At 39.3% G+C, this 25,609-nt stretch overlaps 1 protein-coding gene and 1 pseudogene across 2 annotated transcripts; both read right to left on the reverse strand.

Annotated features, from left to right (window-relative positions):
- Positions 1–2,927: 2,927 nt before the first annotated feature.
- LOC309835235 (ferritin light chain-like) lies at positions 2,928–5,261 on the reverse strand (annotated as a pseudogene). The gene is made up of 2 exons: positions 5,257–5,261; positions 2,928–3,577 (listed from the first exon to the last, which is right to left on the reverse strand). The product of its transcript is annotated as a ferritin light chain-like (transcript).
- A 4,688-nt stretch (positions 5,262–9,949) lies between these two features.
- On the reverse strand, positions 9,950–11,234 carry LOC309835126 (KH domain-containing, RNA-binding, signal transduction-associated protein 3-like). Its single transcript, XM_082674460.1, is given in 2 exon segments — positions 9,950–10,788; positions 10,791–11,234. Coding segments are annotated over 2 exon segments (1,038 nt in total). The 5' UTR covers positions 11,200–11,234; the 3' UTR covers positions 9,950–10,159.
- Between the last annotated feature and the right edge of the window lie 14,375 nt (positions 11,235–25,609).

The following is a 25,609-nucleotide window of genomic DNA, read 5'->3' on the forward strand; positions in this document are numbered from 1 at the left end:
AAAAAGGATTAAGCAGTTAAGCTCTTGGTCCCACATCAGACAAATTTTCCTATACCTCCTGTCAATATTGTTAACAGAGACTGTTATTTTATTAATCCTTATGATCCCGTGATTCTTTCTTTCATGTTTCAGGGCACAGCAGGTGAGAGAGTGGATTTGTTAAGCTGGGTGGGTTTATCCTTCTTTTATGCGTTCATTCAATTTTATGTTCATTTACTTATTGTACACACATGGCAATAGAAGCTGCTAAAGCAATCATTGCTATTCTGCAAAACAACAAGGCACAGAAGCAGATGTCTTATTTCTGAGATTTCTCCCCCCAGGATTATTATGATTAAAGATCCTTGCCCCCCACTCCCTGGAGAGGACAAGGGGCTGCTCGCTGGAGGTTTTTTAATGACTTGGGGAAAGGCTCAAATATCCCCTCATTATGGTAATCCACCCCAGGGGCAAACCACACAAGAATATTATGAATTTATTTTTCTATCCTTGCAAAGGTAATACTCAGCTCATTAGAATATGAAAACTATACTGTCAAATTTCAGAATTACATGGATGAAGAAAATCACCAAAGTGGCATCATATCACGTGTGTTATAGTTGTATTGACTATATTGACTATATTAACTATGTTGTGTTAACAGTATATTGTATAACTATATATTGAAAAGGCAAAATGCTGTAACTTATTTCAGAGAAAATAAGTATGTTGGCAAACCCCAAATTGTACACTGTAGACAGGTCCTAGGAAAAGAAGATTTAATTCATAGTGGACAAGAGGTTAGCTTCTGTTTTCAGCCATGTGCTATTTCAAGAATTAAACGTCATGAATAATACAGGATATAAGAGGAATAGTCTAAAGACGGAAAAGCACATTTTGATTAGGAAAGAGAATTTAAGGCTTAAGTCTTTTTTTTTTTTTTAAGGAAAACTGCCTTATTACTATGAGATAAGAAAATTGTTTCCTTCTTTTCTTCCTTGCTTTCTTCTTTTCCTTTTTTTTAACCTTTTTAATTTTGGATATTTGACCTCTAAGCTGAGATGACTGAAAATGCCTCCTCTGGGCATCAACCTTTTTGAAAGACTTTTTCCCCCTCCCTAAGGGCTATTTGTCTCTTGGAGGCATTGCCTACATTACTCACCAAGAGGCAAGCACTTGTCCTTGCACTAAATGCTGACATCTCCTGATAAGAGGGAAGCTGCAAAGTAGAAGAATTGAAGGTCAATATGTTGATAGTGGTCTCAAGAGCATTGATGTACATTTGTGTATTGGGGAAGGGGAGAGAAGCTTGAGAGTGGGCCAGTGGGGAGGGGTAAATATTTTGTGATGCTGTCTACCTATGGGCTTATAAAGTTTACAGCTGCATTAGGAGGACAAGCATTACCATTAGCATGAAGAGTAGGGCAGACCTCAGTTGCAAAAGCTTCTAGCCATACACATAGGGCAATACGTAAATGATACACCTTATTGCATTCACCCATTCACCCTCCCCTGTTCATGCGAATTGGAAATTTCAGTCCATTTCAGAGAAGTAACACGACTATCAATCATTTTCCCTGGCACGAATCTTCCTAGAGCTCACGCACTAGCCCATGTGTCTTAGATTTAATATCTGATCACTAGCTGGATTGAAGCCAAGAGGTGGTTCCCAAAGTTGCTGCACATTAGAATCACCTGGGGAACTCTGAGCCCTCCCTGTGCCCAGGCTCCTCCCTAGACCTACTGAATCAAAATCTCTGGGGCTGGGACCCAGACACCAATGTTTTTCTTAAAAGCTCTTTAGGTCATTCAAATGAGCAGCAAAGCTTGAGAAGCAGCCCAATAACGGGAACAATCTTATTTCACACAGATAAAGTGGGGCAATTCATATGTTAAAAGAACATGAATATATGTCCATGCCTCTCTCACGCTTTGTCACAGTTTACCCTTCCCCCTCCCCATATCCTCAAGTCCGTTCTCTAGTAAGTCTGTGTCTTTATTCCTGTTTTACCCCTAGGTTCTTCATGACATTTTTTTTTCTTAAATTCCATATATATGTGTTAGCATACGGTATTTGTCTCTCTCTTTCTGACTTACTTCTACACTGTTGGTGGGGATGTAAATTGGTGCAACCACTATGGAAAACACTATGGCAGTTCCTCAAAAAGCTAAAAGTAGAGCTACCATATGATCCAGCAATCTTACTCCTGGGCATATATCTGGACAAAACTATAATTCGAAAACATACATGCACCCCTATGTTCACAGCAGCACTATTTATAATAGCCAAGACATGAAAACAACCTAAATGTCCACTCACAGGTGAATGGATAAAGAAGATGTGATATATATAAAATGGAATACTACTCAGCTATAAAAAAGAATGAAATAATGCCATTTGCAGCAACATGGCTGGACCTAGAGACTATTACACTAAATGAAGTAAGTGAGAAGGAGAAAAACAAATACCATATGATATCACTTATATGTGGAATCTAGAATATGATACAAATGAACTTATCCATGAAACAGAAACAGACTCACAGACATAGCACACAAACTTGTGGTTCCCGAGGGGAAGGGGGAGGTGGGAGAGTGATGGATTGGGAGTTTGGGATTAGCAGAGGTAACTTATTATATATATGATGGATAAACAACAAGGTCCTACTGTATAGTACAGGGAACTATAGTCAATGTCCTGTAATTAACCATAATGGAAAAGAATATGAAAAATTATATATATGTATAACTGAATCACTTTGTTGTACAGCATAAACTAACACAACATTGTATATCAACTATACTTCATAAAATAAATTTTTAAAAAGGAAAAAAAACATGAATATATATATATACATATATATATATATTTCTTTTTTTCCTCTTTATTCTGTTTGTGTTTCAAATAGGCTTTTTTTTTTCCTTCTGCAAAAAGCGTTATTGTTTCCATTTGGTCCAAGGCTTGGGAGAGGGCTCCAGGGCGGTTACAAAGCTGCCTAGTAGCTGCAGAGCAGGGCTTCAGGCAGAAGCTCTGATGCCAGAGGGGCTCCTCAGAGGCCGCTGGACTTCAGAGACTCCTGTTTGTGCTCGAGGGTGAGCCTTTCAAAGAGATACTCGCCCAGCACAGCCTGCGGACCAGCCAGCCTGCGGAGGTTGGTCAGGTGGTCGCCCATCTTCTTGATGAGTTTCACCTGCTCCTCCAGGAAGCGGCTCTCCAGGAAATCACAGAGGTGGAAGTCTGCGCGGGCGGAACCCAGGGCGCGCAGATCTGATAGTGCCTGGTGCAGGCTCTTCTCCCTAAGAATGGCGGCTTCCACAGCGTCCTGGGTTTTACCCCACTCATCTTGAGAAGGCTTCCGCGCATCCTGGAAGAGGGCGCGGCCACAGCACTGGTTTTGTTCTGCATTTTCAAGAGACGCTGGGCGCCCTCACACTTCTCCTCAGCCAGTTGGCGAAAAATGTGGCCCACACTGTCCAGAGTCCCATTGTTGCTGTCGAAATAGAAGCTCAGAGAGAGGTAAGTGTCCCCAGATGCATGTTGAACAGGCGGTGGACGGCGGCCTCCACCTCGATGGAATAATTCTGACGCACCTGGGAACTCGTGGTTGATCAGTGATAAGGAGCTAAGCTCAAAAAACGGTGTTGGCCTGTCCTGGAGGCTGAGGATAGCTGAGTGGCTGATTCCAAAGGTTGCGACAGGAAGAAAGGTTGGAAGGTGGTCGGGGGCTGGAGCAAGGAGCGTCCCTGGGTCTGTTCATTCCAAACACTGTTGAAGCAAAAGACAGAACTGCAGGACTGCCGAGCGCACTGCCTCAAATAGGCTTTGCTATAAATGAACAAGAAGTCCAAGCAAGGACAAAACTTACCCTTCCCCCCACCAAAATAGTTGGCGATACTAGAATCTAGACCTGGGAAGGGATTCTTCCATTACTTTCTGAACATTCCAAGCCACTAGAGCAGTGGTTCTCAAAGTATGGTCACCTTGTAACCAAGCAGTACCCTATGGGGCCTTCCTAGGACAGACCCATCCCCCATATCCTCTGCTGTAGTTCCTCTCTGAAGTACTCAGATAATAGTTATCTCAGGCATATTTCTTGAGTTTTCAGATGCTAAAAACCACCACCCAATGGAAGAAATTAACTCCTTGATGATCATGAGCACATAGCCCCCAGACCTTCTGGCACCTAAGGATGGATAATGTTACCTGCCCTGTGGCCTCCACATCAACCAATCAGAGGATTGTGCACGAGCTGATCACATTCCCTGGGACGTCCCTCCCTCACCTGGCCTTTAAACATGCTTTGCTGAAATCCTTTGGAGATTTCAGGGTGTTTTGGAACTCGGGCCACCCCTCTCCTTGCTCGATCCTGCAATAAACCTTTCTCTGCTCCAGACTCCAACCTTTAGGTTTGTTTGGCCTCACTGTGCTTCAGACACACGAACCTGCATTCGGTAACAACCTGACCAGTTTTACCAGCGTCCCCTGATAATGTGTCAGATATTCAAGTTTTAGGGCCCTGTCCCAGCCCTATGGAATCAGCAACTCTGGTGGGGCTCAGTGATCTCTGTTATAACAGGCCCTCCAGATGATTTTTATTCACCTTAAAGTTTGAAAATATCTGCATTGTCAGCTGGCCAAAGCGTCCACCAGCAGGTGAAGGGGAGTGGTGCCTGGAAAAGATAGGGACCAGCCAAGGCAAGTACAGCAGCATTTGCCGTGGTGGTAATGGAGAATGCCTTTTCTCCACTGGTTGGCACAGACTAGGATCTGGGAGCAGTGGCAGGGTTATTTAGGATGCTTTACATTTCAATGTAGAGGGACCGCTGTCCTGGTTTGCCAGGGACTTGCCCTGTGTGAGCACTTAAAATCTCATCCTGGCAAACCCCTTAGCCCTGGGTTTGAAAAACGTAGGGAATAACATGAAATTTAGGGGAAACATGATCTAGGTTTTGGGCAAGTCACAAGTGCTAATTAAAGCTAAGCAAGTATGGACAACACTAGCGTTCTTTAGCCCTTTGCGGGGAGGTAAATCTGATTGGGTGAAAGGACTTATTGTTAAGAGATCTTTGTAGAAACATCCCCTTCTGCTTAGTCCGCTGGTTCTCAGTTCTGGCTAGACATTGGCATCGTCTGAGGAGATTTAAAATGATTTTATTGGTCTACGATGACCAACCGTCAGTGTGAGGGTTTTTAAAAAGTGCTTCAGATGATTCTAATGCACAACCAAATTTAGGTGCCACTGCTTAAGCTTTTGAACCGCTGCTGCATATTTTCACCTCATCTTCCTATGAGAATATCCAACTGTAGTTGAGGTTTGTTTTTCTTTTTCTAACTGTCTTATTATAAGATTTACTGTCTTAAATAAGGTTGAATGTACAGAAAATCTTGCTAGTCCATCTGGTATAGCTGGATACTTAGAATAATATAGTTAAGATATATACCATTTAAGTATTGTGACTGGCCTTTTTTTGAAATTAACATATGCATTGAATTAGTATGTTCTCTTTTGAAGTTGTTATGTTGGGGAGCTATACCTCTAATCTGCCATTGCTAAATATCTGGACACCTCTTATTAGGAATTGCTTTTAGAAATCTTTAGGGATTAAAACCAAGATTGCTGTATTATTTGTACTGGAACCACAAAAACCTCAGAGTTCCCCCGCTGTACCTTCTACCCCCACTCTAACCCTTGGCAACTTCTAATCTGTTCTCCATCTCCACAGTTTTGTTATTTTAAGAATAATATGTAAACATAATCATGAATTACTTAATCTTCGGAGATCGGCTTTTCAAAATTTTTCCCTCGGCATCATTCCCTTGAAGTTCATTTCAATTTTTGCGTATATTAATAATTTGTTCCTTTCTGTTGCTCGGTAGTATTCTATCATAAGATTTTATCACAATTTGTTTCAACATTCATCCACTGAAAGACATTTGGGTAGTTGCCAGTTTTGGGCTATTATAAATAAAACTGCTATGAACATTTATGTGTAAGTTTCTGTGGGAACTTAATTAAGTTTTTGTTTCTTTTGGATAAATGCTCAAGAGTACAATTACTGCCTTGTAGGGTGAATCTACTTTTAGGATTAAAAGAGACTGTCAAGCTGTTGATCAGAGTGGCTAAACCATTTTATTTTCCCACCAGTGATGTGATATAATTTTTCTATGTACTCGCCAGCATTTGATGTTGTCACTATACTTTAATTTTAGTTACTCTCTGACATCTCATTATGGTCTTAATTGGCATTTCCCTAATGGCTAATGATGCTGAGCATCTTTTCATGTGCTCCTTTGCCGTGTGTATATTCTCTTCCATGAAATGTCTGTTCCTGTCTTCTGCCTATTTTCTAGTTGGATTTTTTTAAGTTGTTTGGAGAGTTCTTTGTATATTATAGATACAAGTCATTTGTCTCATATGGGATTTTCAAATATGTTTTCCTACTGTGTAATTTGAGTTTTCATCCACTTAAAAGGATCTTCTACGAAGCATTTTTAACTCATTTTGATGAGATCCAATTTATCAGTTTTTGCCTTTATTGATCATACTTTTGGTGTCAAGTCTAAGAATTATTCCCCTAGTTCTAGATGCCAAACATTCTCTCCTATTTTTTTTTCTAAAAATGTCCTGCTTTTACATTTAAGATTATGATCCACTTTGATTTAATTTTTGTGTAAGGTGTGGAGGTTAAGGTTCATTTTTTGTTTGTTTGTTTTTGTCGAGGGATGTCCAACTGTTTCTGTACCAATTTTTGAAAAGTCTATTCTTCCTTGATAGCTTTTGCACTGCTGTCAAAAACAAGTTATATGTATTGATGTCAGTCTATTTCTGGGTTCTCTATTCCATTCCATTGATCTATGTATCTACCCTCCATCATTACTGCAAACTCTTGAAATTGGGTAGATTAATTCCTCCCATTTTCATCTTCCTTTACAAGTTGTTTTAGCTATTCTTCAGCCTCTTCGTACCATATAAATCTTAGAATAAGCTTGTCTATATCCACAAAAACCTTGAGGGCATTTTAAGAGTAATTGTGTTAAGCCTCTTAACTTGGGGAGAATTGACATCTTTATCATGTTGTGTTTTCTAATCCATGAACAAGGTATGTCTCCCTATTTGTTTGCGACTTAAAAATTTTTCTTCATCAGCATTTTGTAATTTTCAGTCTAGAGGTCCTATAAATGTCTTATTGGGCTTATATTTAAGTATTTATTTAGGTCAGTTGTAAATGGCATCACATATTTTTATTTAAGCTTCTACACATTTGTTATTAATATATAATTTGATAAAATTGTGGTGATCTTGTACTCTAAATCATTTACAAACTAATATTATTTCTCAAGCTTTTTGTGGATTCCTTGGTATTTTCTCCATTTAGATTATCATCTCATCTTCAGATACAGACAGTTTTACTTTTCCTTATTCAGTATAATAGGATATATTGCTATTCAACATTCAGTAGGATATGTTCCTTCCTATGCAACGTAGTAGGAATAGTCCTTTTATCTTTTAAATAAACTTTTAAAAAATTTAACTTTTAAATTTATGTATTTATTTATTTTTGCTTTATTTTCTTACTAGAACCTCCAGTGATATATTTAATAAAAGTGGTGAGAGCAGATATCGGTGCCTTGTTTCTGATCTTACAGAGAAAGCATCCAGTCTTTCACAGTTAAATATCATGTCGGTATAGGTTGTTTGTAGATCATCTTTATGAGTTTCAGTATGCTCCTTTTCTATTCCTAGTTTGCTTGGAGTTTTTTTTCTTCTTTTCTTAAAATCATGAATGGGATTGGATTTTGTCAAATGCTTTCTCTGCATTAATGGATAGGATCACATGACTTTTCCCCCTTAATCTATTGGATATGGTGGATTACACTGTTTAATTTTCAAATATTTAACCAACTTTGCATAACTGGAATAAATCCCACTTGGTCATGGTATATTATTCTTTTCATATATTTCTGGATTTAATTTGCTAATATTTGGCTGAGGGTTTTTCAGCCAATTTCATAAAAAATATTGGTCTGTAGGTTTCTTCTTTCTATACTATCCCTGTCTGGTTTTGGTATCAAGGTAATACTGGCTTCATAAAATTAATTAGAAACTGTTCCCTCTACTTCTATTTCTTATCAAATCATGTAAAATTGGTGTTAATTCTTTAAGTCTTGGGTAAAAGTGAAACATCTAAGCCTGAACATTTCTTTTGGGAGTTTTTAAATGAAAAACCAGTGTTTCTAATGGTTACAGGAAAATTGAGATTATCTATTTCATCTTGGCTGAGTTTTGGTAGTTTTGGGTGTAGAAACATTGGCCCATTTCATCTACATTTTTGAATTTATAGTGTAGACTTGTTCATAGTAACTTGTCCCTCATTAACCTGCAGGATATGTCATGGTATCCCTGGTTGCATTTCTGATATCTGTGATTTGTGCCATCTCTCTGTTTAATCTTTATCAGTCTTTCTAGATCTTTATTGGTTAGATTGCTTATTTCAAAGAACCAGCCTTTTGTTTCATTGATTTTCCCCCCTATTTTCCTGTTTTCAGTTTCATGGATTTCTGTTTCATCTTTATTATTTCCTTCTTTCTGCTTGTTTAGTGTTTTTTCCTCTTCCTTTTTTACTATTTTAATATAGAAAATTAGATTATTGCTTTGAAATATTTTCTTTCCCAATTTAGTGCTATAAACTTCCGTTTCAGCATTGCTTTCACTTCATTCCGCAAACTTTGGTCTGTTATATCTCCATTTTCTTTTATTCTATGCATTTAAAAATCTTTTCCTTGATGCTGTCTTTTTTACCCATGAGTTATTTGGAAGTGTGATGTTTAGTTTTCATGTGATTGAAGATTTTCCTGTTGTCTTTCTCTTATTGATTTCTAGTCTGATTCCATTATGGCTAGAGAACATACTCTCTATGATTTTAATTCTTTTAAATCTGCTAATGGTTTTTTATCACCCAGTATATGGTATATGAGTGAATGTTCCATGGACACTTCAATATGTATTCTGCTCTTACTGAGTGTGTTCTTTAAATGTCAGTTATATCCTGTTGATTGATGATGTTTTCAGTTCTTCCATATCCTTGCTGATTTTTCTCTCTGGTAGTTGTATAAATTGCTGTGTTGAAGTCTCAAATAATAATTGTGGATTTAAAACTTTCTCCTTTTACCTTTTTCAGTGTTTGCTTCATGCATTTTGAAGTTCTGTTGTTTGGTGCACACACATTTAGTATCACTAGGTCATCTAGGTGGATTATTCCTGTTATCTTTATGTAATGACCCTCTTTGCCCCTAATAATTTCCTTTGCTCTGAAGTCTACTTTATCTGATATTAATATAGCCATTCCTGCTTTTTCTGATTAATGTTCACATGATATATCATTTTCATCCTTTTACTTTGAACTACCTATATCATGATGTTGAAAGTAAGCTTCTTATAGACAGTATATAGTTGGATCATGCTTGCGATTTTTTAATCTACTCTTCCAATCTCTGTCTTTGACTTGGTTATTTAGATCATTTTCTGGTAATGTAATTATTGCCATGTCAAAGATTTGGTCTACCATGTTATTTTTTGTTTCGTCTTTTACCTTAGTTTCTCAATCCTGTGTTTCCCTTATTTTTCCTTCTTGTGGGTTACTTAAACATTTTTTTTTTATTTCAAAAGTTTATTTAGTATCAAGCAAGGGGAGACTTTGCTTAACACTACAGAACATTTCAAGACTTGAGTTACAAAAGAATACCACATTATTTGCACTTGTAATTGGCTTCCCTTTTTATGCATGTTGGCAAGAGAAAAAAAAAACTAGCATATGGCTGAAAGATAAAATAACTAAATTTCTATGGAAACCTTTAAAATGAAAGGTGAGGCTTATGTTAAAAGGATGGATTAACATATTTAGTAAACCTATCTTTTTTGTTTAACACTAGTTAATCAAAGTTTTTTTTTCCTTTTGATGACCTATTTTTTCATATACAGACTGGAAATAACAAAATTTTACATGTCTTTTTTTTTTTTCTGCCCAGGTTGATGTTTCAACAAAGTAATTTTAAATTCCATCCATTCAGATGTTAAGCATTTTGATTTATTTAAAAAGGGATTGTTCATAGAAAACAATTACTTTGAACAGTATACAGGACTGGTGGAGACTGGCTATGTCACAACATCAGACAGTACAATCAGTATCTGCTGTATGGCTGGTCTCTGTAGACGCCCTTTGCTGTCCTTGCCGAGGGTGCCTTGTGTCTTGAGTTTGTCCACTCCTCTTGCCCGTAGGAATCATAAGTCTCTTCACTGAGTCCGTGTCCATAATCATAGTAATCAGCACCACTTTGGGCTGGGGCGCTATAGCTGTTATCATAGGAATCATAACTCTGTTCATCATAAGCAGCGCCATATCCATCATCATAGTCATAATCTCCATAGGTCTCTTGTGTTGGGGGCGGCGGTGGAGGTCTGTACCCAGTTGGGGGGACACCTCTTGCTCTGGGAGTGAGAAGTCCTCTTCCTCGACTCACTGGCCCTCGGGTGGAAAGGATTCCTCTGGAAGTCGGCGTCCCTCGCGGTACCCCGACTCCCACTGGCCGGGCCGCGACTCCTCCCCTTCCCCTGGTTATTGCTGGGGTTGGTACACCTCTTGTACGCAAGGTAGGTTTCCCTCGAACAACTGGTACATCTGCATTTTCTGAACCACCATTCAAATATGTTAATTCCTGGAGCTGTGCTTGCCTGATTTCATCATTATAGTCCGGAATGAGGAACTTTTTGATTTCCTCCAGAGCATGTCCTATCCGGGCATAGGCTTCTGTGGCGGGGCAAACACTTCAATCAGAACATGGAGATCATCATTGAGGTGGAAGTACTTTGCTTCTCCACTTTTCCTCAACTCTTCTTCCTTTGCCTTGTCTCTCATGGAGCCTTTTCCAAGGATGGACATTTTTGTCAAGGTTTCTTCTTGCAAGCGCTTCAGAGAATTGCCACGTGGCCCCAAAAGTTTTCCCACAAAGTTGAACTTAGGGAGCTGTTTTACAGGAATCAACACTTTCTGTCCCAGCTTCATGTTCTTCTTAATCACCACATCAATGTACTTTTCTTCGTCCTTGCCTTCTCCTTTGTGAAACTTTTCTATTTCTTGGTTCACCAGCCGCAGGGCGTGCGTGAAGGAGGGGTCCAGGGAGTCCTTCTCCGCCATCAGCTCCAGCAGGTACTTCTCCTCCATGCTCGCCGGCCGCCAGGGCCCGGGACGCGGACTCGAGGCGGGCGAGCAGCGCCAGCCACGCAACCCCCGACCCCGCCCGCGCCCTAGCGGCGCGGAACCCGGGCCGGATGCCGCGGCCGGGGCGCGGCGGAGCCAAGCCGGGCGGTCGACCTGGCGGCGGCGGCGGCAGCGGCGATGGCGGCGCCGCGAGGCGGGAAGAGGCCGCACAGCCCCGGTCCCCAGGGAGTGGCCGCCGACTGCCCCGCGCTGGCGGCCACTGCCTCCCGGACGCGGTCCCCGAGCTCCCGCCACGGGCCGGCGCGGTCAGGCGGGCCCTCTTGCCGGGCTGGCGGCACACTCTGCGAGCCTGAGGCAGTCCCGGGCGAACCCCGCCAGCCGGCGCCAGCGCCAGCGCCGAGCTCAGCCGCCACCCGCACGCCGCGCGCCGCCCCGCGTTCTCCGAGCTCTACTTAAACATTTTTTAATAAGTCCATTTTAATTTAATTCATTTATAATCATTTGTGTATACTGTTTGTATAGTTTTCTTAGTGGTTGCTTTTGGCATTACAGTATACATATGTAACTTATCATAGCCTACTGGAATCAGTGTTTCTTTACTTCAAGTGAAGTTTCAAAATTTTACTTCCATTTAGGTCTCTTAATATTCCCCAGTTTTAAAGTATGATTTTCTGTAGTATTTCCTTTCTCTACATTGAGAACCCCATCAGATGGTGTCATCATTTTTGCTTTGACCATCATATAGAATTTAAGAAACTCATGAGGCTAATGATAGTCTCTTATATTTACCCCATTTGTTTTCACCCATTCCATTGTTCCCCTTTTCTTTCTGAAGTTCCCAGTCTTCTGTTATTGTTTATGTTTTCATAACAGTAGGTGATATCTTGGATTTCCAGTGCAACTGGATATGAGTTTCAGGAAACACTGAGCCTGGCTCACTTAATGCTACTGAGTTGGAGGGTTTGTATATGTTGGGCCTGTTGGCACAGCAGATGCTAGCAGATTAGACTAATGTTGATGGGACTAGTGCCACAGGAGGATGGGTTCCCATTCAGGCTATGCTGCTGCTACAGTAGATCAAGTCCCCCTCTACCCCAAGTGTGGGGCAGTGACCTGCTGCTGTCACTGCTTTGTATTAGGCTCCTTTTGCCTCAGGTGTGTGGTGGGATCCCTTGGAAGCTGCTGCTGCTGCTGCTGCTGTCAATCACAAGGTTAAATTCATTTCAGAAATACTTAAGTATAAATATATAGCCTGGCTCTTGTAAGACCTCTGTATTTTTTTTATTGCTTTCATACAAATTATCCCAAATTTAGTGACTCAAAACAACGTAAATTTATTACCTTACAAGTCTGACATTGGCCTCAATTGAGTAAAAGTGTTGGCAGGATCGACAGATGAATGGATAAAGATGTGGCACATATATACAATGGAATATTACTCAGCCATAAAAAGAAATGAAATTGAGTTATTTGTAGTGAAGTGGATTGACCTAGAGACTGTCATACAGAGTGAAGTAAGTCAGAAAGAGAAAAACAAATACCATATGCTAACACATATATATGGAATCTAAAAAAAAAAAGAAAAAATGGTTATGAAGAACCTAGGGGCAGGGCAGGAATAAAGACGCAGCCATAGAGAGTGGACTTGAGGACACAGGGATGGGGAAGGGTAATCTGGGATGAAGTGAGAGAGTGGCATGGACATATATACACTACCAAATGTAAAAGAGCTAGCTAGTGGGAAGCAGCCACAAAGCACAGGGAGATCAGCTCTGTGCTTTGTGTCCACCTAGATGTGTGGGATAGGGAAGGGAGGGTGGGAGGGAGATGCAAGAGGGAGGAGATATGGGGATATATGTATATGTATAGCTGATTCACTTTGTTATGAAGCAGAAACTAACACGCCATTGTAAAGCAATTATACTCCAATAAAGATGGTTAAAAAAGAAAAAAAAGTGTTGGCAGAGCTACATTCTTTTCTGGAGGCTCTTAGGGGTGTTTCTGTTCCCTGGACTTTATCCGCTGCCAGCGGTCACTTGTAGTCCTTGACTCAGAGTCCCCTTTCTCCACCTACAAACCCCAAAATGTTGCATCTCTCTGATTCTGCTTCTATTAGGACATCTCTCTCTTTCTCTTTCTACAGTTGGGAATGGTTTTCTGCTTTTAAGGACTCATGCAATTAGATTTGTTCCATGAGGTAATCCAGGATAATCTTTCTATCTCAAGGCCTATAACTTCAGTCATATCTGCAAAGTCCTCTTTACCATGTAAGGTAACATATTATTGGGTTCTAGGGATTAGGGTGAGGGCATTTTTAGGAGCCATTATGCTGCCTACCACACCCTTAACAAGTGACCTTGAGAAAATTACTGAGACTTTAAAGCCTTACTTTCCTCAAACATAAAATGGAAAGAAAGATAACTAGTTAATATCATGAAAGTGAAACAGTATATATGAAATCAACTAATTCAAAAAATAAGATTTCTTCTTTTTCTTTATGATTGGCATGATTCTCAGAGTTCAGTTACTTGAAGAGTTACTTTTTTTTAAACAGAACTAAGGAATTTCAGGGTTCAGGTGCTGTAAGATTGTCTGAATTATCTGAGTAACATTTAGCTAAGCACAGGTGTAAAGCATTTGATTTACTCCCTGGTGTCCTTTATCTTCTCATCCCACTAAATCCATATCCCTTGTCTAGCTCCAGCCAGTAGAGTCAGAGCTTGTTTTACTGTTTAACTAAAGTTCAATTTAAATTTGCTCTACATCTCCAGATTCTCAGCCCTGGTTGCATATTATAATCACCTGGGGAGATTTCAAGACCTACTTGATGCCAGAGTTTTACCTATCATGGATATTTGAAGAGGGACCTGGAATGAAATGCTCTAGCTTATGGTTTGGGGAGCCAAATCATAGTCTACACTGAGCCAAATCATTTGCGAGATCACCTCTAAAAAGGAATTTATCTGTGGTGACTGATGCTCTTCCTTTGTCAGTATGCTTGTCCCTCTTTGGGGGAAAAGAAGAAGGGGAAAAAACCCCCAGCGGTTGGGCTCCCTGAATTATAACCTGATGCTGTGGAATTAGTGTTGGCTCAGAGCGCACATCTTCGGATACCCATTCTCTCTCCTGCTTCCTTGCATGAGCTTATATCCTTGGGCAGTTTTTCATCCACCACCCTCTTTTGCTTCTAATCTTAGCAAGTAAAGTCTCTCCTTAATGAAACAGCATTTCATGAGACTTACTGGGAGCATAGGTCTGTTCCAGACCTATCCTATGTTAGCTAAAGCAGATATAAGTGATGTATTTTTGGCATTCATCCTTGTGGGTTGGAGAGAGAAGACAGAATTTTATCCTTTAGGTGTCATATGACTGGGCAAATGGGCTCATTCCCTCTACTGCCTACCATGTAAAATACTGAGGGTGTTACCTCTAGAAGGTATCTTCTAGGTATCAAAATAGCTCAGATAAGTCATATTTCTTAGTAAAAGGTGACAAAACTATGGCTTAGGTGGTGAATTTTCCATGTCAATTTGTCTGGGCCACCATGCCCAGTTATTTGGTCAAATATTATTCTGGATATTTCTGTGATGGTGTTTTTGTGTTTTTTAAAATTTTTATGTTTTATTTATTTATAATTTTTGGCTGCATTGGGTCTTCGTTGCTGCACGTGGGCTTTCTCTATTTGCAGCAAGCGAGGGCTACTCTTTGTTGTGGTGTGCAGGCTTCTCATTGCGGTGGCTTCTCTTGTTGCAGAGCATGGGCGCTAGGTGCACGGGCTCAGTAGCTGTGGTGCATGGGCTTAGTTGCTCCACGGCATGTGAGATCTTCCCAGACCAGGGCTCAAACCCGTGTCCCCTGCATTGGCAGGCGGATTCTTAACCACTGTGCCAGCAGGGTAGTCCCTGTGATGGTGTTTTTGGATGAAATTCATAATTAAATTTGTGGTGGACTTTGAGTAAAGCAGGTTATCCTCCATAATATGCATGGGCCTCATCCAATCAGTTGAAGCTCTTAATAAAGACTGACCTCCCTGTCGCAGAAAGGAATTCTGCCAGAAGACTTACAGAAATTGAACTGCAACTCTTCCGAGAGTCTCTAGACAGCCTAACCTGCAGATTTTGAACTTACCAAGCCTCTATTATTGTGTGAACCAGTTGTTTAAAATCTCTCTCTCTTTCTCTATCTTTATATAGATATGGATATAGATCTAGGTATCAATATCGATATCTAGATCTATATCTGTCAGTATATATGGGCACATTGTATACACATGCTGTTGGTTCTGTTTTTCTGGAGAACCTTGACTAATACAGTGGCCCATATAAATAAAAGGACGAACCCAAGTTCACCCAGGTAGAAAGTAGTACAATGAGAACTGGAACTTAAGGCCTCATGACTCATTCAGCCGTGAACACTGACCCAGAACTGGCGTCCGCACACTCTGGCCCACTGTTCAGATCTCGCTTGACTCCTGGTTTTGTACATAACGTTTTGCTTGAACCCAGCCGCACTCATTCATTAACGTATTGTGCATGGCTGTTTCTGTGCTACAGCAGCAGATGGGCAGTTGCAATGGAGACGTATGGTACAGAAAATCCAAAATATTTACTATCTGACCCTTTACAAAAAAGATCTGCTGACCCCTGCTCCAGGATGCCATCTGATTTCTGATAGCACTGAGGAGAATAATTCATGCACATTGGGATAGATTGTTAATCTCACGTCCTCCTTAGGTCAAAGATCTCTTAAATGCTCACCCTTGCAATAGCCAGCTTGGGGAGCATTGTCTGAGGATGCAGAAATTTTTCTTGCCAGGTCTTTCCAATCCACACTGCTCCCTGACTATGGTTCTTAAAACCTATTTTTAAAAAAATTTTTTATTGGAGTATAGTTGATTTACAGTGTTGTGTTAGTTTCAGGTGTAGAGCAAAGTGAATCAGTTATACATGTACATATATCCACTTTTTTTTTTTTCTTTTTTCAGTACGCGGGCCTCTCACTGTTGTGGCCTTTCCCGTTGTGGAGCACAGGCTCCAGATGCGCAGGCTCAGCAGCCATGGCTCACGGGCCCAGCCGCTCCGCGGCATGTGGGATCTTCGCGGACCGGGGCACGAACCCGTGTCCCCTGCATCAGCAGGCCGACTCTCAACCACTGTGCCACCAGGGAAGCCCCACTTTTATTTTTTTTTGGAGTCTTTTCCAAATAGCCCATTACAGAGTACTGAATGGAGTTCCCTGGGCTAATAAGAAGAGCAGGTTCTTATTAGTTATCTATTTTATGTATAGTAGTGTGTATATTTCAGTCCCAATCTCCCAATTTAGCCTCCCTGCCACAATCCCCTGGTAACCCTAAGTTTGTTTTCTACATCCGTGCCTCTGCTTCTAAAACCTGTCTATTTTAACCAACTACCACTCATTGCTTACTGTCTCTGGCTTCATGTACTTGATAATAAATCTACTTCTTGTTCTATCCTGGATGACATGTTCCAAGGACTGAGATAATATCTTATTCTACATAATTTGTCTACATAATATTGTCTATCTTGGGGTCTTCATCTATGTCCCAAAGAAGACAGTCACTCTGTCTTCTAGTACTACTACTAATACCACATTTTATGGCATGAATTTGACCCAATGCACTGAACTATCCCTTTAGAAGCTGTATTCAACCTGTCACTGGGTTTTAGCACAGGGGTAGAACTCAGATTAGTGATCATATTTAAACAAATCTACTTGACCAGAAACTTTTTGTCTCACCATTTATTACACAAGTAAAGTAACTTCTGTCTTTGCATCTATGATATAAATATTTTTAATTTCCTAAATTATCTGAAAAATTATTTAGAGCTTCCATTTCAGTAGGCATTGGAATTGCTGTGTTATGACTATTTCATTATTTTATTTCCAAGTGTTAAATTAGGCTTCAAGCTTTGGCCAAGAGTAGACAGGAAAGGGTTTCAAAGAAATGAAGAGTGGGAAAAACTTCTGATGCAAGGGAGACTTAATAAAGATTTGATTTTGAATCAATAATTTATAATAAAGGTTTGAGTTTGAATCAATAATTTATGTCATTGCAAAATAGCTCCCTGGTAAAATTCCATTCTTTGGTAATCATTAAGTACAGAAATTAACAATCAAAATATGCAGTGATCTTCTTCATTTTCTAAAAACAAACCTATATCTAGATGAGAGGAGAATTCATTTCATAACTCAGGCTCTGGACTTACGACTCCAAGTCCTGTCTTCTTTCAACCATACCTGCTAAGTTTCTGTCTAACTTCTTGAGCATGAGGTAATGGCGTCAGCTTTCATCCCCTTCCTCAGTATATAGATTGGTGAGTATGAGTAAGGGATCTAAAACTTGAGAACCTGGGTTCAAATCTTGACTCTAAAATTTACTTGTTGAGTACTCTTGAGCATGTTATCTGTTTTTGCCTCAGTTTTCTCATCTATAAAATAGAGATACCATTACTTCTCTCAGGGAGTTGCTATGAGGGTGAAAGAGAAAATTCATACAATGCAAGAATTTATCAGTTCTTGGAACACAATAAATACCGAAAAATAATGTTAACCATTATCAAGGCCCCCTCATTTTATGGATAATATAGATTAGTTTATTATATAGGTCTAATATTTACATATACATAAACATTTTGTACCTATGTGTGTGTATACGTTCTTCTTAGAAAGTGAGCAGTCAACATTCACATCTAAAAATCTGTGCTCTGTGAAATGTAGATATCCTGTGTACAGACACAGTGCTATAGTTATCTATTGCTACATAATAAAGAAGTCCAAACTTAGTGGTGAAATAAACAAAAATTTTAATATGTGCCCAGATTCTGTGGGTCAGCAATTCAAACAGTACACAGAGGAGATGGCTTGTCTCTACTCCATGACTGATGTCTGGAACCTCAGCACATGAGGATTCAGATGGCTGGGGCTGGAATCATCTAGATAATTTTAATTCACATGTCTGGCCCTTGAAGACTGGGCCCAACAAGGACTGTTGACTGGAGTGCCTATAGATGGCTGCCCAGGTGGCTTGGACTTCTCATAACGTGGTAGTTAGGATTCAAGATAGAGTATTCCAAGAGAATGAGTGTCCAGGGTTGAAGCATTCCACGAGAATCATGCAAAAGCTGCATGACCTTTTATGACCTAGTCTTAGATGTTACATAGCATCACTTTCATTATATACTATTGCAGGCGTTGGAGACCTTTTTCCATAAAGTGTCAGACAGTCAATATTTTAGGCTTTACAAGCCATACAGTCTCTTTTGCAACTACTTAGCTCTGCTGCTGTGATGTGAAAACAGACACAAACAATACATATACTAAGGAACATGGCTGTGTTCCAATAAAGCTTCATTTATAAAAGCTGGTAGAGGCCTAGACTTGGCCCACCAGCCATAATTTACTGACCCCTGCTCTATTGTTTGAAGCCATGGAAAGCCTGCCTAAATTCAAGGGAAAATGCCCACATCTGGATGCGAAGAATGGCAATGAATCTGAGACCCTGTATTAAAACCACTACATATGGGATATTTATAAGAGGATCTGTCTGCATACCTTGTTTCTCCCATGTATGCTGGATATGAGGTATTGGGACATCTTACATCTCTGTAAGCCTGGGTCAGGGTCAAAGTTGGAATCTGAACTCAATGACCTTGATTTCTGGAATAATCGGTAACTCTAATTATGATTTGCTTACACTCCTTACCCCAATAAATATACCACAAAAGATAGATTTCAAGTAAACAATTGCTTTATGGCAGATTTTTATTAAGTCTCCATTGACTGAATTATTCCATTTTGGTTGGAAAGCATGAGTTTTGTTTCTTTCCTACAGAGATCTGCAACTTTTCAGATGTGGCATTTCATTCTACTGAGAGGATGATGTAGGTTTTTATAAACGGAAAAAGCAGGGCAGGCTGAGTTCACTCAGATCGTACTAGTGCTTACAGGAATAACCGAAACTGGAACACAGGCTCCCAGGTTTTCCTGTCCTGTGCTCTTTCCGGTAGGTGCCATTGTCTGCTGGGTCTGGCAGTAATAATTTCTGACCTTTACCTCTCTACGCTCCTGTGAAGTGGTTTGGGGCTTTGTTAGCTTTCTTATGAGTTTGTACTAAATTGCGTCCATAAAGTAGGCTGAATTCCTCAGGGAAGGATGAGAGCTGTTACTGTGTTATTACTGCAAATGTTGTGTTGGTTACCTTTTTTTCTTTTCTTTTGTCCAGTTGTATCCTGAACTTAAAAGTTATATTATCCGAAATGAAAGATGTGCATCTGGTAGAAAAGACTAATTTAAGGGATGAAAATTCCTGATGATTGCTTCAGTCAAACCTTAATACACACTGAGCTTCATTAGTAAATAGACAACTCTCAGACCATTCCCTTGGAAGAGGTCGCATAATCAGCCTTTGTGTTGATTTCGCATTCTGTTTGGTAGAGACAGAACAAATTAGAATAATTAGCTGGTACAGGACAGCACAAAGAACTTTCTTCTGTTTTTGTGATGCATCCCTTAATAAGGGTTGAAAATGAGACTGGAGGTAAGAACGTGAAACTCAGAAGAGCAAAGGAGAGAGGACAGTGTTTCTTTGAAAATATTCTTTCAGTGTTGGCCCAGAAGAAATATGAAGCTGAGGAAATTTTTTTTTTATGATGGTTTTTGTGTTGATGATGTGAGTGTGGAATTAGTAAGAATCAGGAAGCAAGCATCCTTTTCCACCAAGGACTTGGGAGCAAATGAAACCATAAATACTCCCCGCTCTTGGAAACCCTTTTGGAGCAGTAATCAGAGAAGGGTAAAGGCAAAGCCTCAGGGCAGAGGTGTTCAGAGCAAAGGGATAGGAGGAGAACAAAAGGAGAGTGGATATGTTTAGAGCTGTCATTTTGAAATTTACCTGCTTCTGATTCAGTGCTGCTTTGCTGCTGTGTTGGTCCAGTGGAAATCCTCAAAGCAGGAGCAGCCAGTATTTTAAAATAATAGGGTTAGAGCAAGTGACTTTAATCCAGGTCTCTTTAGCTCAAAACCACAGAGGAGAGTGTGAGGAAAGAGTGAGGCCACAAGGAATTGTTCACTGGGTACCTTTTCCCCAAACCTCACTAACTGGGAGAAACTGACCACTGGATTATGTGCCTTGAAGGAAAGCAAAAATGTTGAAAGCAAAGAGTGTGGAGCTTGTTTAGAAAGCAAGCTCTATCCTTTGGTCACCTGCTGATGATAATAGCATTGGCTGAGACCTGACCATTTACAATGAAGGCACTTCTGTAGGTAACAAGTTCCAAGAGGGCCCGAACTGAGTATGTCTGTTTCAGCATTTAGCATGGTCTAGCATCTGAGAGGCCGGTACATTATTGGCATATAGTAGACTTAAAAATGAATATTTGTGGATTGTCTGAATGAGTGGATGTGTGTGATTCACATCCTATTTGCAGGTCCTAGGCCCTACAGTGGATTTTCAGTGTCAGGTTGTGAAAGTATTTATGACGGGGATTGGCATTGTTCCCTATCTAATGGATAAAGATTACACATGAAAGGACTTTACATTGACATCCCAAAAGCCTCACAGGAATTACTTAACAAAAAAATAAAATTGGATTCTGTATAATTTCTAATTTGTAAGCTGGCCAGAACACTGGTATTTCAGCCAGTCCTCTGGTAGTTCCAATGACGTCCCCATGATCACCCAGGCATAATCAGAATGGCTTTAGGATTTGGGAGCCAAAATGTTCCTCAGTATTTACGGCATTGCTAGTCCATTTAAGAAAATGGACTACTGAAAAAATAGCTTCAGACACAATATGGCATTATATGATTTAGCATGAAATCTGAGAAATATACATGTTATCTGAAGCCTGCAATGGTAACATTCCCTCTGCTATTGAAATTATTGTCTTTAAACAAAGATTCTACATCAGTAATGCTATATATATATATATATTTTTATGATATTCAGGTTAATTTCCTATTCTCTTTAAGGAAGTAATTGGTTGCTTGGTATGAGAGATGGTGTGGCTTCCAAAGGTGAAAAGTATTATTTTGTTGTAATTTCCAGCTACCTAAGGATGGGAGAGACCCAGGACACTGCAGTCAGTATATTATGTGGAGCAGGTTATATTGTGGTTTATTTATGAACTTTTACATGTTTATTTTCTGTGCAAGTTTGTGTGCTCCTTTTTGAGTTTTGGTAGATAAGTGTTTTGTAACTTTGGCATACTTGGAGTTATATATATATATATATATATATATATATATATATATATATAACATATATATATATTTTAATGTAGTAGTTAAAGCTGTGGAGAGTGTACTAGTCTACCTAGGTTCAAATTCTGGCTTTACCCTATGACTTCCCTGTGGCTTCCTCTGCTCACCTATTAGAAAGTAGGATAATAAGACTGCTGTGGTGAGTTACATACTAAGTGCTATTTAAGCATTTGCTGTAATGATCATGTATACTCGAAGGCAAGGAACTTGCCCCTTGATCGTCTCTGTATTCCTAGTGCTTAAGAATTCCTAGTGCTTTCCTAGTGCATTGTCTTAGGATAGAGATAGCTCAGTATAGTTCTTCTCACTATAAAGTACTGTTACGTTGAACGTCTTTGCTTGTGTACTAATAATCTATGACATATCTGCTGAGGACAAGGAAAGGAATAGTTTTAAAACTGCAATGGATAACAAAAGATTGTATGATGTAATGCCTTTATTATGTAATTATAAAACTAACAAATGATCATGGTAGAAAATTTGAAAAACTCCTAGACAAAAGAGAGATCAACAACATTTGGAGTAACTTTCAGAGTGTAGAGCTGTCCATGAATATTAGTGCTTTCATATTTTCCAGGACTTTCAGTAGACTCTGCTTCTTAAGAGTCTATTCATGATATTTTACTTTAATGATGTTTTCATCATGGGCACACACACACACACAAATCTGTTAAAAAAAAAAACACATGTAAATCACTGATGTTTCAGATAGCCACATGAAATAAATAGTTTTATTTATTACAAACATCAATAAACAAGATGGGGAAGGGCCTAGACATACTTTCACAGGATTTTTAGGAAAAAACAGATGTTTTCCTGAAGAAAAGTAGACTTCAGTTGTGTGATAATGGACTACAAAGATGTGACATGCAAACATAGGTATTTGAAACTCAAATATTTTTCTCTGTAGTTCCATCAGGTCAAGCTAAGACCAATGGGTGACATGCTTCAGGAAGGCAACTATAAGGAAGTACTTTGTAGAAATTATAGCTGTTCGTATGCTGGATGACTTAACTCACCAAGTAGAGCATTCAAGATACGAGGAGTGCTCAAACAGAGGCCAGATTACCAGTACTTTTATAGCATGAATTCTTACATTGGATGAGGTGATAAAACAGATGACGTCAACTTCTAAAATCGAGATCATATTTCCCTTTGAGTCCTAACACTGTGATAATATAATCTCAGTTATGGTATAAAGCAGGTAACTGATTTGAGAAGGGTACTGAGTTTGAGGACATATTGACTGATTCATTCCACAAATACTTTACTAAGGGACTATGCTAAGGGCCTGGGATCCCATGAAACAAAATGCCAGCAGAAGTGAATCTCTTTAATGAAGCAAAGTATGTGGAAGACAAATCATTAAATGCTTACTTACAGTAAAGCATGCAATGTATCCTGAAATAGGATATATAAATGACTATATGTCCAGGGCTTGCCCCAAGAGCAAGTCTTCTCTAAATGGATTCTTTTCTTTTCTCTTTCTTTACCTTGTCTTCCCCACTTATACCTCTACTCTCTGCTTCAGTGAAAGATATTTCTCCTTTCCACTTCTAGCTGAAAAAAAAACAAGTCTCGGGTGTCAATTTACTATGTAACTGTGGGTCCCTCTCTGTATTACAAAACAAGACTCAGGGGACAGTGAGTCCTGATATCATGACCTCCAAAAGGGTCACAAGGGATCTCTGAAAATTTCAATCGTTTTAGAGTCTTTTCTACATCTTTTCCAATGATTCAGGTATGGAGGTTTCTATATCTTGGGCCTAGAATTCCTTCTACTGAGTGGTGAGTTGATGTGGTTTTAGTGCTTATATCCTATAAGTTCTTTTAATTAGTGTCTTATAGCCTCCCAAAGTGTTTATATATATATGACTGGCCACCATTTAAAATGAAAAAAATAATTTACATTGCTACTTATCCTCACTGAGTTGCCTATTTAAGAAGCAGAACTACACTGTCAGAGCATCCACTTTTGTAATACCTTAGCCATAGTATTTTAACATATATAGTAGTTCTCAATATTTACAGTGTATTGGAAGCACCATATTAGTCAGGGTACTCCAGAGAAACAGAACCAATAGGAGATATATAATAAATATAATGTAATGTATGTAATTGCTTTAACATATGTAATAGGTATTAAACATATTAAATATATTGTATATGAAATATAAGCTGGAAACTAGGAAGTCCAGGGGTGTAGTTTTCAGAACTGACGTAAGCCACAGTCAGAGGGCAGGGGATCAGATCAAACACTCAGGCAGAGAGAGCAAATTCTCCTTTCCTCTGACTTTTTATTCTTTTGGGGCCCTCAAGAGATTGGATGAGGCCCACCTACACTGGAGAGGGAAATCTGCTTTACTCCATCTACCAATTCAAATGCTAATCTCATCTGGGAACACCCTCACAGACCCACCCAGAAATAATGTTTAGCAAAATATCTGTGTATCTCAGGATATAGTTGAGAGTTGACACTTAAAATTAACCATTACATCCTGCAAACCTTAAAATATACCAATGCCTCAGTCCAACCCCCAGAAATTCATATTTAATTGGTATAAATTACAGGCTGGGCTTTAAGATTATCAAAAGCTCCCCAGGAGATTTCAATGAATCACCAAAAGTTAAGAACCATTAACATCATAGAACATTTCTTTCTTGATGAGAAATCAAAATGCTTCTCACTTTTAGCATTGATGCCCTGGGAGAGATATTATCTACCTCTGTAAGGTGGCTTCAGAGTATCCCCCTGTACCCCATGTAGTCAGTATTTTCAAACAGGCCACTGCAAACATGTGCCTCCAAGTCTGGTCAAAGTCAATCCAAATATTTTTCCCCAATATGGTAGTAGATGGGCAGAATTTCTTTTATGATCACCACGTTGTATGGTAGGCACAATTATTCCCATGTAGAGGGTGAACTGAGATTCAGAGAAAAATAGGGGTGCATATTGCCACAAAGCTAGCAAATGTAAAAAATTAGGAAAAGGTCAAGTTTTCTGATCCGAGTTAAATAAGTAGTAGGTATCATTATTTTATTTATTCCACAGATACTACTGTCAGGGGTGAGTAGAAAAAAAGCAAATGAATAAAAATGTAGTCAGCCTATGAACGGGAAGATTAGCTAGCATCCTTCACACAAAAGACCTGATATGTATCGGCCACTAGAGAGGTTTAGTCAGCTGTATTTACAGTCCCATAAATGGAAAGAAGCATCATAACAAATGGAAATTCTATGAATCCAGGAAAAAACACATCAAATTAAATAAATAATTCACGGGCAGAGCAAAGATTACAGAGTTGGCTCTGATAACAAAGTATCTAAAAGAAGTGGTGGTGTGTTTCTCCAACCACACAGGCTGCCAGTCCAGGTGCAAAGGAAAATAAATAGAACTATTATAGATCTAGTAAAAGTTAAACAGACAATAAAAACCAACAATGGAGATGAATTTTAAGTTGGTGATTCTTTGAACAATCTTCAAAAGATTTCATTTGCTCTGTTAACGCAATGTCAAGTCCATTTTAGAAATAAAAGAACGTTTTTCTGCTTGCTAGAGTTTAGACATAAATCCTCAAACTGTATTAAATCAAGATGCTTCTAGAATCATAGCGCTAAAGATCATCAAGGATTCTTAAAGAACTATAGTCACTCCCTCATTTTACAGGTGAGAAAGCCAAGGTCGTAAATGACTGTGTGATGGGCTTAAAGTCCACATGATTCCCATCAATGGCTAAAACAAGATTAGAGTGCAGGTCTCCCATTTCCTCTTCACTTAATTATTCATCATTCTTTAGTCATTTTGAGCACAACTAGTGCACTGCTGTTTGAAACCTGACCTTTCCAATGGCAGTCAAAATGCCATACTTTAATAGTGCTTCCATTGTCTTTGACCAGAATATTAAATAACTGGCAATTATGTTCTGAGCTTCTTTCCAGATGAATTATATGTTAAGCTCTATTTCAATATTGATTTGTAATATACTTTAAAGCATGTTGATCTTCCTCTGGTCTCTTCTTACAGTTCTGAGCTACATGAATGCTAGAGTTCCTAAAATTTGTGATTTTCTGAATGGCCATCTCTACTATGTCCACCAACCCAACAATAGTCACTGCTTGCTGCTAGACAGAA

The sequence above is a fragment of the Grampus griseus genome, assembly GCF_964374135.1.
Source record: "Grampus griseus genome assembly, chromosome: 17".
Classification (NCBI taxonomy): domain Eukaryota; kingdom Metazoa; phylum Chordata; class Mammalia; order Artiodactyla; family Delphinidae; genus Grampus; species Grampus griseus.